Genomic DNA, 17,327 nt, shown 5'->3' with positions numbered 1-17,327 from the left:
ATTTACGTCATTGAGTAAAATCCGAAAAATGTATTTAGGTATTCCAAGTCATTCTACGTTTATAATAAATATGTTGTGTGAAAAATGCATTTCAACAAGACTTGATGTATATGTCTTATACACTCTTTATTTATACACTTAGAAATATAGGTATATAATATAGGATGAAAGAAAAAGTTTAAAATTATACACTGAATGGGCCTATTCAAATCCTGTGTTACTTTTGGGATACCCTATACTTATATCGGTAGTCTTAGACCAGTAGGTATATTTGATTAATAACGTCGAAAACTTATCACATTTACTGCTATTTGTTACCTCAAATATTATTTTTAAGACAAAGTTCTGCTTATTTAAGGCAGCTAAGTTGTATATTTCCATTTTAACTCTGATTAAAAATTGGCTATACAAGTTATCTAGATCACCCTTTACCACTGTTTATCTCAGTATACGCACTATATTTTACACGACTTTGGTTTAAGCGCACAGCCTTTTTAAATAAATTACTTCGAGGCCTATGGATTTCACGTGGAAATGAAATAGACGAATTAGAATAGACGAAGATGTAGTTGTCATGAAAATAATGCAGAAGGTGGCGGTTTGAATCGTTTTTCCTTGACATACCCTCTTTCTATCTAAACATCAAACATAAAAGCAATTCAAGTCACCTTCCGAGAAACCCATTGGCCAAATCTAGACTAAATTCTCTTTAAAATTGTCCTAATCTAAACCATAGTGTCCTGTAAATGATCACAGTCCTGTCAAATGGCACTGATGTCTTCCCTGAACATATCTTTTTCGGAGGAATTTATCCTTGTTTGCCTCACGGAGTCGCAGCTTAGGTGCTCGCTGGAAAACTCGCCAAACGAGCCGTTCCTCCTTGCTACCACCTAAAAGGAAACAAAACCGTATTAGAAAGAAATAAACTACGAAGAAATAATTTCTATATGACGAGGGGTACTAGAAAAAATATCTGTCTAGCCATGCATAAATGTTGCCTAGTAGCGTTTACTAGTGACAACCTCTTTTTACTTGCAGGTCAAATTTGATGTCAGCCATTTTGCAGCAATAATAGTTTATGTTAGTAAGTTAGAACATTACAGTGTCATAAAATTTGCATTTGTTATTTTGCAGGGTTCACCAACAGAGGATTTGCACCGAATATATTCAATATATAAGTTGGTAAAAAGATTATAGATAAATCAAAAATCAAACAAAATTTATATATCAAAAACGGTTTCTCATTGATTGTGACGTCACACCGTTCTGTCAACATCGACACGTCACATCACACGTTGCATTGTCTTCCTATTTTCATTTGATTTATTGTTCTTTGGGTGCTTGCAAACACTCAATAGCTTTGTTTGTGTGGATGCGTTTGGCTCGTACAATGGAAAATTATATTACTAGAGATGGAAAAATAACAGTTAAATATATTGTTGGGGCGCAATACAAAAAAGCAGATCAGGCTTTTGATAACCCAAAAAAGTTACACATTAAATTGTCGAATATAAAAAAGCATATATAAATAATTTAAAACTTAGGTAGATGCTGAAAAAATTATTATCTCCCTGTATACAAGGTGATTTACCATGCTCTCTCTCTTCATGTGGTCCCAGGAGATTGCGAATACTGAAATCCGATGTTAGTATTTACGTTTTTGCGATAGTCTGATAGTGTTTACATTAGTTCTTCAAGTGTCAAAAATTGTTTACGTTTATAGCAACTCGGGAATTAATGAATAACGTTTTCATTTATGGTGAAGCAAGACAACATTTATTTTGTGTTATGGTGAATCAAGAAAACATTTGTGTTAGTTCGGAGAAACTGGATAAGACGGGCCGAAATGTCTGGTATGTCTAATTAATTTTAATAATTAATCATAATAATAATAATAACAGCATTAATTAATAATAACAATAGCAGCAAATTCAAGCAGTTGAGTATGCTGATATAAAATAGGTTTTATAAAATTCTATTTATTTCTTTCCTTGGGAAAGAAATTCTTTCAATTTTACATTCAAAATTTTTTTTTGGAGTTGTTAATCACCCTGTATATCTGTGTTACTAGCAGTAAATAGTAAGCACGGTAGGGTTAACTAAAACAATGTGAATATTATTTGGGTTATCATGTACCGAACTAGTAATATGAAAATATGTAATCTGTTATAATATGAATATATTCAATAAATATTTGATACATCTATTGCGCAAATGTAGATATTATTTTACGATTGAAATTATTTACTCCGTGAATATTTAATAAAATATGGGGCATTTAATTACAAGCAATTAATAAAATATATTGCGACCAAAATGTTTTATTTAATTAGTCGTTTCTATTTTCGTATCAGATAATGTTCCAGTTCTATGATTCAACAGTAAATAGGTACATATTTATAATTTATTATTTAAGTGTTTTGAGTTCATTCTAAAACTCTAATAATATTTTATTTTAATGCGTGGTGGTAATAGTTTAAATAACTAGATGGATTTCACAGGGTCTAACGACACTTATAGTGTACGATAAAGTTCAATAAACAAATAAATCTAAATAAAAAATTTAGATAAATTTGGATCGAATACACTAAAGATGAATTTTTCGAGACAAAACGTCTGAATCTGGTTTGGGCTGAGGCAGTACAATATTGGGGTCATGAAGGCTTGCAAAAAATGTAATAAAATTTCTAGGGTCGTATTTAAAAAAATTAAGTGGCCATGAGAAAGTGTTCTTCTTTTTTCAATATCACCTTAAACAAGGCTGAAATGAAACAAAAACAACAACAAAATTTCGTTTTTTTTTCAAATATTTCGAAAACGAATGGTAGTCTTGATTTTTTAGAGGCATAAATGATGGTCCCCTGAGTACGCCCTCATTTAAGCTACTTTGTACCTGTTACCGTTTCCGAGATCCTTATAGTGAAAAGCGAATTTGTACCAGCCTGTATGTTTTAAAGCGAATTTGCTTATATTTAAAGTGCTGTTAACAAAACGCTGATCTGATACAGCATCCATATTTAATACTTGAACATCAGTAACAATGCTTGGATATAATGATATAACAATAATATCAATAAGAGTTGATGAATGTTCTGTAATAGTCCAGGCGGTATCTGTTTTGGGTTGGATAAAACTCATATGATCGGAGAGGGCTTAATTGTTATTGCAAAAAAGCATAAAAAGGTAGCAAAAAAATTAATTTTTTTCTTAGATTTCTCGTCAACAACTTAGCTACTATTCATTTTAGACAAAAATGGAAGAGGAGAAAACGTTTTGTAATTAAATTTTGTACAAGATAGAGTTAGTTGCAATTTGAAAAAATAATTATTGTTATTGCAAAAATCGGAAACTTCATTTAAAAAATTGCAAAAAATGCTAGTTACCTAGGATCTTCATACTTTTCCCAAATAAACTTCTTAGTGCATAGAATCATCACACCAAATTTCATCCAATTCGGTTAGATAGTTTTTACATAATAATTGTTTAAATTTTGTATTTTTTTTAAATTAAAAAATTTTCAAAATCAAATTTCTAAAAATCTAAAGCCTTTGAATACTTGAAAATTTCACCACAAAAAGAAGAACTCTCAAGCTTTAAAATAGTTTTTGAAAAATTTAAATCGGGCGAGCCGTGGTGATTGTTTAAACATTTTCGCAATTTTCACGTTTATAAACAATTGCAATAATTTAATGTTTTTTTCAATTTTTTTTAATTTTAAAATATGGTTTGAAAATACTCGGAAAGACGAGTATGGGATCGGAGTAGCTGTGTGTTTGCTCCCCCCACCACTGATACCTCATTGATTTCACGCGGTCTTGAATATCTTTGAATGGCATTTTAAATGGGACGCCCGTGATTTCAAATTTTGAAAATTTATATCTGGAAAGTACTCGGAATGACAAACCTATTAGTTCAAAAAACAGCCCTTTTGGTGTGATGATTCTATGCACTAAGAAGTTTAATTGGGAAAAGTATGAANGCATTTAATTACAAGCAATTAATAAAATATATTGCGACCAAAATGTTTTATTTAATTAGTCGTTTCTATTTTCGTATCAGATAATTTCCCAGTTCTATGATTCAACAGTAAACAGGTACATATTTATAATTTATTATTTAAGTGTTTTGAGTTAATTCTAAAACTCTAATAATGTTTTATTTTAATGCGTGGTGGTAATAGTTTAAATAACTAGATGGATTTCACAGGGTCTAACGATACTTACAGTGTACGATAATTCAATAAACAAAGAAATCTACATAAAAAATTTAGATAAATTTGGAACGAATACACTGCAGATGAATATTTCGAGATAAATCGTCTGAATCTGATGAAGGCTTGCAAAATATGTAATAAAATTTCCAGGGTCGTATTTAAAAAAATGAAGTTGATGATTGTCCCGGAGAGACGAAACATTACATATAAAAATTGATTATGCCATTCGATAGAGGGCAAAAAGTTGCCCTGAGAAAGTGTTCTTCTTTTTTCAATATCACCTCAAACAAGGCTGAAATGAAACAAAAACGGATCTCCAAAATTTCTTTTTTTTTCAAATATTTCAAAAACTAATTACGTTAGCCTTGATTTTTTAGAAGCATAATGTTGGTCCCCTGATTACGCAACTTTGCCCCATTTAAGCTACTACGTACTTCTTACCGTTTCCAAAATCCCTGTAGTGAGAAGCGAATTTGTAACAGCCTGTATAGTTATAATCATTTGTATTTAAAACGTCAACATTAAAATCCCCACCGAAGGCTATATAATCATATTGAGGTAATAATTTAGTTAATACGTTCTTAAACTGGCCAATAAACATGTTGAACATAATATTAGGTCTATATAATGTTCCCAAGCACAGGTGATTACCTGCACTTTTCAAACTTATCCAATGTTGATCCAACGTATTATTATCTTTTGTATTAATAACAGTAAATGTGAAAGATTCTTTAATATAAAAGGCGACATTTAACATCTGATTACACGTTTGTACGATCAAATTGTTACAAAATGTCAAGAACTTATTCCAATTTAGAGTATGCAAATATGGTGTTTGCTTATGGTTTTTGTAATGGGAATGCTAATGCTGCTGTTGAAAATATCGTCTACGGTTTCTATATTACAGATGTCCTGATCACAGTCTTTAACTGTGCGAAACCGGAAAACTTCCCAGTGCTAATATAACATCTGAAAGAGCTTATCGACAAGGTTTAGAAGAAGTAGAAAATATTATGGGTCTAGTAGAATATGATGTAACTCACCAATAATTGCTACTCAATTGGCCATTCCACAAAAAAAAAAAAAACAGTACAGAGAGTACAACACCTACAACCGGAAGATTACGCAAAGCGTATCGAGTTTTGTCGATGAATCAATAATATCTTGTATCCCGCATACTTTTTACGGATGGCCCTTTCATTTTGCATAATCGATTCACAGAAGACGTGGCAGAAACTGTTGAAGTTAATGGAAATTATGTTCAAAATTAAATTATAAAAATCTTGTTTCATTTTTAAGGAGAAAATTTTTCTAGAACCCCTCAGAATCGACTAGCGAACTTTATTATCACTTACCAAGGTCTTGGTGCCGTAGTCGGTGATGAACTTGTCATTGTTGAGCGAAACGGACTGGTAGCCGCATTTGCAGCAAGCCGGATAGTGCGCCGTCAGGATTCGTTTAAACGCCTCTCGGAACTCGGTGTTGAAGATGGAGTAAATGATGGGATTGAAGGCGGAGTTGGAGTACCCCAACCAAGTGAGGATCTTGAAGGTGATGTCCGGGATGCAGGTTTTGCAGAAAGCCGCCACGATGTTGATGCAGAAGAAGGGAACCCAGCAGATTAGAAAGACGCCCATTATGATGCCTAAACAGTTGGGAAATAAGAAAAAATCTATGGTACATCAACACTATTTAACATATAATTTATAGTAAATTAAAAAAATATGACTTGATGTTAGTATACGAACAGTTACTTCTTCAATCTATATGCTCTAAATATGCTGGCTTCTGTAGCAATGGTTGAACTATTTCTGGGTTGATTACTGCGTCGTCGGTGTAAACTTCTTGACGTTTCAAAAGACATCACTCTCTTCTTCAGAAGAAACTTTGAAAATGAAGATCAGGAATTGAGAAAATCAAAAATACGGACAAGATCAAAGCCATCCAACTAGATCTGCATGATATCCATTTACAGAAACTTCTCTCAAGAATTTTGTCGAATGCTCATCGTATAAAACAAGGATGAGAATTTAGTAGACTTGGTAGAAGTATACATCGGACGAACCTTATTCGTTAGTGATCAACTTTATTAATAAACTGAAGAAGTAGCTCCCCCAAAAGTTATCCCCAGCTCTGACAAATATTTACATCGAGAGTCAGCAATTATAAAGACAAATGTAACGATTCATTTAGTATTTGACCTTAAACCACACCTTTCCTATTCTGTATGTTCTTGTTAAGAACACAATAAGTAAGGGTAAAGCGTATTTATTTAATGAAATATGTACCCCACAGGCAAGTGCTCAGTTACAAGATACCAAGACAAAATATAAATAGGTTTGTGTCGAGCATTAATTAAATTTAATAAATAATAAAAATCTGTAAAAAACACATTCATAGAAACACTAATTATTAAAATAGTAAAATTAAATTACATAAATTACACTAACAAGACAAATTCTGTCTAGAAAGACGATAACAAACACTGTACTCCGTTGAGATTCGTTGTTAATTAATAAACATTATGAATAGGCGTGGGCCCAAAATAGATTCCTGTGGCACATTTGTTTTTTTGTTATATAAAGCCGATCCACACAAATATGTATCCGAATCCTGAATCTCACCTTCGGCATTGAAACAAGGAACCATATGTATCATATCGAGCTCGCATATCTGTAAGCCAGAGCACTTGGACATGAAACTACATAATCTCGAAGCAGAAATATTGAACAAACTGATAGCAGAACACCTACAAGGTAAGGGAAGATTATCTATCAATAACCTATATTTCCTATGTACCTACATAGCTGTACAGCAAAGGGCGCTTATCAAGGAAGTACAAACCTCAATTAAAATGGGGTCAGTCTTTCCTAAGACGAGCTTCAAGAGCGATGTACTTCAAAATTTCGCGGTATTAGCATAATGTTAAACAAAAGTTTTACTTAAAAGACCGAAGAAAAATCAACAGTTGCACCTAGTAACAGTAGAACCTGGGGGCTGAAGCCAGAGTTGTTATATATAAGTGGATGTATACATCGATAGTAAGACCTAGGATTTTGTATGCCCTGTGGTCTGGTGTCAAAAAACGCAAAAAGCGCAACAGACCACAGCGAAGGAAAACTGAATAGAATCCACAGACTGGCCTTTTTGGGTATAACTGGGACGATGGCTGCGCTGGAAGTCACGTTAAATCTACCAGCGCTGCATATAGCAGTGGAAAGAGCAGCGTTATTAGCATCATACCGACTCAGGAATAATAACGACTGGAGAGGTAGGTAGTCACTATTACAGGATTATGAAGATATATGATACCCAGAAAAGATGGAGCCTAGTATGGTTTACGGATGGCTCTAAAATGGTCTAAGGTACGGGTGCAGGAATATATGGACTCAGACCTAGATGGAGTATAAGCTACAGCCTGGGCAGATTTCCTACTATATTCCAAGCAGAAATTTTCGCGATAATAGCGTGTTTAGCAGAGAATATACGTAGAGGTTATAAACACAAACTCACAAACAGTCAAGCTGCGATTAAAGCTTTAGGTATACACAAGATAAGTTCAAAACTTGAGTGGGAATGTTTACAAATGCTGACTTAACTGGCTACCACTAATACAGTTAGGCTGTGTTGGGTGCCAGGACATAAAGGCATTAATGGGAACGAAAAAGCGGATGAACTTGCTAGGAAAAAACAGAGTTCATTCTACGGTACATCTCCCAGTGTGGTCAGGGGGGCTCTGGGCAAATGGACTGAGACAACACAGGAAATACTGGACTTCAAGGCCAGGGCAAAGCCACTCGAGTTACTGAGCTTGAAGACAGTCTGCCGAGGATGTAACTCGCCGGATGAAACCTCACTGCATATCCTGGTAGAGTGCCCAGTAGTAGAATGACGCTCCTAGGAAGACCCTATCTGGAACCCAAGGAGCTGAGACTTTGTAAAACGGACAAAACTACTTGCTGAATAGGACTAAGTAGTGGGGCGCACAATAGGCCTGATAAGGTTGTTGTGCTATGGTACTTGATTAGAATCAACCACTAGGAAAAGAAGTAGAACAGTTGCAAAGTATCAGGTATAGTAGACCTAAATAATACTAAAATTATGGTGGGCGAGAGAAGATTTTGGCCAAGGCTGTACGGAGAAGCAATATAAATCTAAAGAATCGAAATACCAAGATCAGAATGTAGAACTATCTGGAACTTAGAAACGACTTATCGTGAAAATAAAAAACCAGAACGTCATACGCCAGTGAGCTCGAAATATTCACCGGGATGTAGGGATACACAACCAATATAAATACCGACCAGAGGACTTAATTTCCAATTTCAAAATTTCTTCTGACGAAGAGAGCGATATGTTTCTCCAAATGTCAAGTCTATACTGCCTACGTCCATCCCGGAAATTATTCAACTACGCTCGAAATAGTTTAACATTCCATATTACTGCCAATAATTCTTTTTCAGTGTAGGTATATAGAAACGTTAGGTTGTTCATACCTACAGTAACGGCAGCCTTGTGGTCGCTGACGTGGTACGGACTACTATGATGGTTGTGCAGGTGAATGTGAAGCGCTTTGTTCTTTTGTTTCGTGCTCTTCTTCTTCGAAATCGTGTTGGAGTCAGGCAGATCGATCGGCCTCGTGATTGCTCGTATGTTCTTCACGTGTTTTTGAGCGTAACAGTACAGTCTGCAGTATATGCCTAAAACAAAATATGAAAAAAATTGGTTATGTCATTGCATATAGATGTAAGTAAAAATAACTCCTTGTGATATTACGTCTAAACTGTTTATAGAGATAAAACCTAAGTGGTGATTACACGAAAAGATCGCGTGTTATTACATAAAATATGGGTACAATTAGCATCCGCAAATTATACAGTAACATCCTGCTTTGCATGTTTACTCCTAATATTGCTGGTTTTTATAATGCGCAAAGTTTAATTGGAACTGAACAAGGAATTTCGTAGCAGATTGTTAGAGTTTCTAGGCAAGTTGCAACAAATTTGCTATTAAAAGACTGATATGAGATACATTCATATATTTAAGAGAATGACTACCTGCGTCGATTTGAATAAAATTACCGCTCATCAATAAATTATAATTTTCAAGGAATTTTACACCATATGAGTTTATTGGCCAGTACTTTAAGAGTATCTATCTGGGAACCAATGTACAAGTAAAATACAAACGAAATATAGAACCTTGATAAATAACTACAAGTCACGTGACCAGTAGTTTTATTTCCTTCACGTTGGCAACAAAATTTCGGTAAAATTAAAAATTATTAAAATAATAAGATCAAGATTACATTGAAACACAATATTCTGTTTCTCCGGCTGCGATCGCATTATCTCGAACGTAGACAAACGGTTTGTCATTATTCATTGTAAACGAACAATTAAAATTGGTGTCGCTAAGATTTAGTCGACAGTGCAATCCGGTGACACTGTAGTATACCCTAGGATCGACAAAAAATAAGTAAACGTAGTTGTGGCCAAAAATATGTGTGATCGTCATAAAGGACTACCTACGTTGTGTGTATCCATTTTTAATTGACCGGAAGGCGCTGGCTACTAACTTTGTAGAGGGGATGTATGGTTCAATTATATAAAACAAAAGCAAAGTAAATATACCTAACCTTTATTTACATACAATTCAAATTAAACATGTGACAGATAGAAAGAACAACAAAAACATTAACAACCATTTAACATAAAATGAGAGTGCCAGGCTCACCTAGAGCTCCTGTGGGGAAAGAGCATGGCAGAGAAACCCACGATCTTTGCTCTTAACACCCAAATATAAATACAAAACAACCGCTAACCAAAGGCATAAATTAAGATCCTTTGCTAGTGATAAATAAGACCTGTCTCATTTAATGTGTCACTAAATGTCATCTGTTACCTCATATTAGTCATACACACTTCCAAGTAAAACTGAAGAGGTTTGGTGTTAGTTAGCCGGCAGAGCCGGAAGGTACTGGAGTCCCGTACGGGAGGCAATCCAGCTATAGTTGAGATTTCGGAAGATCCTTCATAACACTGGAGTCCCATACGGGAGGCAATCGAACTTAATCCAGATTCGTTCCGCACGGGCGAAAATGTTAGTAAATTCAACAAGGCTCGTATAGACGCATGACATAAAGTGAGCACAAGAAATCAAAGAAAAACCTAATCATGATAAAACAAGTTAAATGTGAAACAAAGAGGTCGTTAATGCAATATCTGGGCAGTTACGACAATATACATATTTTAACGTGTAATAAATAATGAGCAATCTATAATAATAATTGTAACAATTTTATATTAGGGAAATATACGCCCCTGAGCGTAAGACAATGAAGGCTAAACATATACAGAATTATTATCATGAACCATCTATATTTTACGAACAACGTAATCATGGCAAAAACAAGTTAGATGTGAAACAAAGAAGTCGTTATTGTGATGTCTGGCAATCAGGACAATACATATATTTTCACATGAAATAAATAATGGGCAAACTTTAAGTATAATTATAACAATTTTACCTTAGAAAAATATATGCCCTTGAGCATAAAGCAATGGAAGCTAAACTTACAAAGAATTATTATCATGAAACATCTATAATCATCACAATCATAAGATTATATAGAACAATTAACAACAAAGTACTTGAAGAATATTACCTGCTAACTAATAACACTTTAAACAATTAACTTTTCACTACTTTGACACACTGCCCGCCGATCGTCTTACTACCGATCTCCACACTATTCGCACTTCAACTACCTATCTTCAACTATCTAGGCTTCCTTCCAGAATGTCCCACCTAGGCGTTTGCTTTTTTGCACTTTCTTATACAACACTCATGTAACAGGTGACGTCGAAGTTGATAAGATAAGTACGGTTTTGCACAACACACTGTATATTTTATTATTTGCTTTTGTAGTTTTACTTTATTTTAAAAATATTGAGCTAATTCAAATAAATTCAAAAACAAAAAATCCTATCAAATCCAAATTATTTAACTTCATTTGACATGATTCTCTAGGAAAATATTTTAAATTTATTTGAACTAATCATTGTACTATATTTATTATTTGAAACATCTCACGCAAATGGAAACTTTTTTACCATTTTCTAAAAGGACCGCTACCCGCTTCGGTTTTTTCGATTATATCATATCGCTTTAAAATATTTATTACTTCTCGAATCGTCCCCATTCAATTCTTTCGCGGCGCTCTGCCTGTAACAGGTGTTTTCTTTCCCCAAAAAATAATAACAAAAACGTTGATTGATGTGAGTTCCTCGCTATACAAATGAAACTTCTTGCTCGAGATGAAGCATTCATTTTTACATTCTCTATTTTCCGTATTAGTAATAAATTTCACTCCGAGACGAACCCCCCCGAAGTCTACAAAGTTCTCAGTTTGGGCATTTTAGTGTTTTAGTTTCCTGGAATGCAATCCTTTAATCCATCCCGTAAGAAGGATTATAATGTTGCCGACTAGTGCGAGAAGGAAGGAACTGCACTGGGTTAAAGAAAGTATGAATTCATATTCCTGTTTCTGCCAGTTAAAAGGTTTTATAATCGTTATTTCCTTCGCTCTAATTTCTTAAGTGAAGTATATTTCCCCAACATATTTAATGGTAATAAATGATTTTTTAGAGACAGGTAGAAGCTTTAATAATAGGCATTTTCAATAATAATCCAAATTTATTAAAACATATTGAGAACATCTGAAATCGTCCCCGACTTACATACTGCATAAAATGAGGTGAATAATTGTGACCGTAAAGAGTTAAAACAATATAGAATTCAACTGCAAAGATGATTCAAGAAATATATTTCATTAATATAAAATGAACCAGAAAGATTACGAAAAAGATTCTTTCATATAGCTTCTTATGAATTGGCTTGGAGAGGAGGAGAGGCTACACACTGTAAAATTTACCATTTCAAAAGTGAAAAAAATCAAGATGGAACACCAACAGGAAGATTCGAATACAGTTCAATATTTTCAAAGACAGAACAAGGCGGATACAAATGGATAACAAAGAGAAACGATAACATAACATCTGATCGACTTTTTTAACTTCAAATCCCATTTGGACAAACAAATTCTAAAGGTTGGTATAAAAATGTTCCACTAGGAATTAATTCTATATCTGCATGGACAAAAGTATCTGCAGCTAAAATTGGACTGTATATCATAAATAATAAAATTACCAACCATTCAAACCGTGCCAGTACAATTTCTTACTTAGCCAAAAAACTGATAAAGATAACTAGACATTCGCCGTCATCATCCATTAAATCTTACCTTCAAATTGACCCTGAACATCACGAAACTCTTATTAGTAACTTACGAACCTCGGATAGAAGAAGTCAAAAGGAATATTCAACATGTACGGAAACTAGACAAGAAAATATTGAAATCAGTACACCAAACCAAACAATTTATAATAACTGTTCCTTCAAATAATTGGAATAAATAAAGATAATGGTTGTTATTCGTTCACATAGAATAAATAATAATATTTATTTTTGTTGTTCATTCATATATTTCATCGTTAATTTAACTTGCCAAAAACCACGCGAGCTTTTTATTTCATGGATAAAGTTCGTAAAATTACTGATTGGCAAAACTATTTCGTTATAAAGAGAAATTTATCCGATAAAAAGAAAAGCCTTGTGGTTTTACTGTTCATAATCATATTAAAATGTTACGAGTTAGTCGCACATCTTTATCTGCGATTTTCAAATAGGCTGCGTGTAGAGCGTGTCAGCGGTTCTCATAAAGTTTTCGTCATATCAATGTGGTAAAAAAATATTTCGGCCGATCAAATTTTCGCACTTGGATTGGTTTACACTTCAGATATCTTCTCCAAGTTTGTAAAAATCTCGTACTTACATTCATTTTATAATATATAACATGTATTACTATTTCTTTGACGTTGGCACAGCAGATATCATTCCTGATATTTTTTTTATTTTTGAGAGTAATTTCAAACCGATAAAGTACATTTGGAACTCATCCCAGTTTGTATAAATGGAAGGACTATTATTAACAATTGTAATTGTTACAAAGCAAATGGCCATATTTCTGAGCAAGTAGTGGCTAGTAACTTATAAAATCAACACACTGTTTCTTGTAAATTGATGTGTCGAATATTGGATATTAATTTCTTGATAAATTATCAAGACGAATTTATATATATTTATTGAAAATAACACACAGGCTCAAATTTGGCATTAAAGCTATTAGCCATGACTGCCATACATTGGACTGAAACAAACAAAAAAGTATTATACTGCTATGTCCTAAATTTAACCGTTTTCTATATTTCATCATCTAAATTAAGAAGCAGAACATGGATATTCTATACAACTTGGCTACGTTGCATTACAGTGTGCACATATCCTGACATTGCCAAGACAGCATGATGCGTGTCAGGTCTTGAACTTTGACATACCAATTTATGTACGAGTATGTACCAAACACTTTATTTATATGAATTATATCATAAAAAATAAAATGCAAACTCAACTTAACTGGATTTAGGTACGTATATTATTTGTTCAGCTGCATTAATTCACTCTCGAAAGTCAAATTAATTTTCTGTCACTAAGTAAGCCAACTCAAATATTAAGCTGAAAATATGTCTGAGGCACAATGTTTATGAAAGTTCAAAATACCATTTCTATTAAAACCTCATTCGTTATTAAGATTCTTCCAGAGAAATGTGGGTGGCTTGTTGATTTTATTTGCAATCCACCCACAAAAATTAAAACTCGCTGGAAAATCTTAACTCCCTTGAGGTTCAGTCTGAGAAAATGTCTAAGATGTATTCCCAAATATTTAACAGAACTTGTTGTGGACGACGATTATTGGCGCAGAATACAAAATGAAAAAAAATAACAGTTCAACAGTAATCAAAAACACAGAGCGCACTTGTTTTCTCTAGCGTCAACTGCCAATACCTGTGTCATCCAGCTGATTATTTACGGTAATTAACGCGCTGTTATCAAATGTACTCGTTCATGTTTATCGCCTAATGCATAAGTAGGGCTGTCAGAACTGAGCCGCGGGACATAGGCGTCACGTTATTTATTAAAAAGCAAAAAATTGAATTGTCTACAATACACCAAAATGAACACCAATGAATAGGAAATAATTATGGAACATCCGCACAATCACAAAGCAACAGTATACTATCGTGACGTGACCGTGAATAGTATTCTGAGGTAGCAGCTCACGCGTGTCTCTGTTGACCCGCTTGGCACGCCATTGTATTGCGGCTCTCTCTGACAGCTTTATTCATGAGCTGAAATAAATTTAATTTCCTAGTGAAATACATTTAATTTCTTAGTAATTTATTGAAGACCGTGTGTATTTTCTTTACAATCTATTATTACTATGTGTAGTTATAACAACTTTTTAATTTTTTTTCTAAAAAACTGTTCTATTAGGACTTATGTTCTATAATACTTATTTGTTGGGGTTAAATTTTTCACCTGTTAAAATAATGCCAGTCAATCACCTTACACTCTATATATTGACTGAACCAGTATTCGTCATGATAAAATCAATAATTATAGTCCAATCGACGAGTAGATCCAATCCGGTAGACGAGTTTACAAAAAATACCACCTGGAAACAAAAAATATGGTGATATAGGAAAAAAATTGTAATATAGTGTTTTCTTCCAGTGGCGCATAAACGGTGAAGTTAACCTAAAAAATTCCTAAAAGTCAAAAAAACGGTTTTTCGCTAATAAAAAAAAAGTTGAACTCCAATCGAAAATAGTTAAATGAGAAAGTTGTAGCTATTAAAAAAACCTATCGAATCGTATTTTTAAATATATCCATTGCTATATTACTTTTCCAGATATATCGAAAAAACCGTCCAAAATCGACTTTTTTGTTTTTGCTGTATTTCTTGCAAATTAAGGTTTTGAAACTTGTTACTTGCTGTAAATGTAGCCTTCGGCAAGCAAACAGGTACCTTTTTAAAATTAAAAAATATAAAAATTTTTTAAAGTTATATCAATTTTTCGAAAAAATTGTCATTTCGAAAATCGGCTCTTCTTGCTTGATGCATAGGGCTCATTTCTTTCCCTAAGAGTTGTACTTTCATGGTAAAAAAGAGTGTCCAAAAATGACTGAAAAAAGTAACAATTTTTGGATGCGTTTTTCTAACTCGAGAAATTTTTAATATTTTTTAATTTTAATAAAAGGTACTCTTTTGCTTACCGAGGGCTATATTTACAGCAAGAAACAAATTTCAAAACCATAATTTGCAAGAGATACAGCAAAAACAAGAGAAGTCGAATTTTGACGATTTTTTCGATATATCTCGAATCGATAGGTTTTTTAATAGCTACATCTTTCTCATTTAACTTTTTTCCATTGGAGTTTCAGTTTTTTATTAGCAAAAAACCGTTTTTTTAACTTTTATGAATTTTTTAGGTCAACTTCACCGTTTATGCGCCACAGGAAGAAAACACCGTCTTTCTTAATTTTTTTTTTATATATCATATTTTTTGTTTCCAGGTAGAATTTTTTGTAAATTTAACATTAGGCCTTGACAGATTTATTTCCACGATTGTTACCCTAATTGTTTACAATTACATTGCTACCAATGTGACTGTTTATTATCAGATGTCAGAATAATATTAAATGGTTGTTAAATGTAAATACTTTTTAAGTTAACTTATTTTTTTTTAATTTGGATAAAGAAGGTTTTTCATTTCGAATCCTTTGAACAGCGATTCAAATGCACCCTTAACTAATTAGATTAAGAAATTCCCACCGCGTGCAGTTGAGCATCGACTTCGAAATGGTACATACCTATCATAACAATGCATGGAACGTAGAAAGAAATGCAGCTGGAGACGACGGCGTAGGTGGGAGTGAGATCCAAGGCGCACGTGGGGTAGTTCTGCCCCCCAGCGTTGTACACCAAGGGCTGGGGCGGCCGGTGCAGACCGAGGGAGATGGGGACGAACGAAATGAGAGCGGCCAGAAGCCATATCGTGGCTATTGTTCCCAGGGCCACCCGTCTTGTCACCCACCTGCCGTACCTGTAATCAAGAAAAGATTTGGCTATACAGGGCGGTCACATTTAAGATTTACACGAATATTCACATAACGTTATACAGGGTGTCCGGAAATGATGAGCAAAGAATTCAGGGGATAATTCTAGACCGAAAATAAATGCTACCTCTTTCTATAACATTTTTTCCAAAACTGATTATTAACGGACTTACAGGGTGTTAAAGTTAAATTTTATTTGCAGTTTTTTTGCAATACCTTTTGCCACACTCATAATATTTTGACAAAATTTCGTATATGGGGGTTTTTCGGGATGAGGATTATAAATTTGCCCACCGTTTTTTCGCATTTTGTAGAGGGCGCCACATACGAGCCTTTATTTTGATTTGAATGGTTCCAACTTTTTTGTGCTACACTTTATGCGACTTTTGACTGAATATTTTTGTTCTCCTAACCTTTTGACATAAAAAAGGTATACTTTATTTGTTTCGATAAATCTAACCGTTTTCGAGAAAAACGCTAAAATAACATTGCTTGCATGTGATGAATACGAAATCATTTTAATTTATTTTCTACATTAAACATAGCATGCTTTGGAAACAAGCGCTTAGTTGCCTTGGAAACAAGTTTGTGGAGAATTAGTTTTGACAGATAGTAATTTTTGTGAAAATTTGTTGTTACGCTGATGGTGGTTAATGATAAATAATAAAAAAATAACGTCCTCAACAAATAAAGAATGGTTTACTAACAAAATCATAAGGTTAAAATACATAAGTTACTAGAACAATACAAATACAAATTAAACATTCAAATCAAAGGTTCAAAGTGACGTCCTTCCTCTTCAATGCATAAATTAATTCTTCTTAAAAAATTCCGACGAACTCTATGGAATATTCCTTCCTTTTGCTTAATTACCTCACAATTAGCAACAATTCTTTCTCTCAGTTCATCGACGCTATTCACAGGTGTCCTGTATACAAGCGTCTTCAGATAGCCCCAAAAAAAGAAATCGATTGGGTTTAAGTCAGGGGATCTAGGGGCCCACTGTACAAAACCACCGCGTCCTATCCACCTT

General features: G+C 33.7%; 1 protein-coding gene across 1 annotated transcript in view; it reads right to left on the bottom strand.

Moving 5' to 3' along the window:
• Positions 1-671: 671 nt before the first annotated feature.
• The window catches only part of LOC108903216 (dopamine receptor 1), a 79,121-nt gene continuing 62,465 nt past the window's right edge, over positions 672-17,327 (bottom strand). Inside the window, exons 4-7 of the mRNA XM_018705318.2 lie at positions 16,049-16,281; positions 8,710-8,913; positions 5,569-5,858; positions 672-890 (exon numbers count right to left, since the gene is read on the bottom strand). Of these exons, the coding sequence (XP_018560834.2) occupies positions 762-890; positions 5,569-5,858; positions 8,710-8,913; positions 16,049-16,281 (856 nt within the window). The 3' untranslated portion in view covers positions 672-761. The remainder of the gene's footprint in view (positions 891-5,568; positions 5,859-8,709; positions 8,914-16,048; positions 16,282-17,327) is intronic.

This window comes from Anoplophora glabripennis, unplaced genomic scaffold, assembly GCF_000390285.2.
Source record: "Anoplophora glabripennis isolate ALB-LARVAE unplaced genomic scaffold, Agla_2.0 scaffold12, whole genome shotgun sequence".
Classification (NCBI taxonomy): Eukaryota; Metazoa; Arthropoda; class Insecta; order Coleoptera; family Cerambycidae; genus Anoplophora; species Anoplophora glabripennis.
This window is presented reverse-complemented; position numbering and strand designations above follow the sequence as displayed.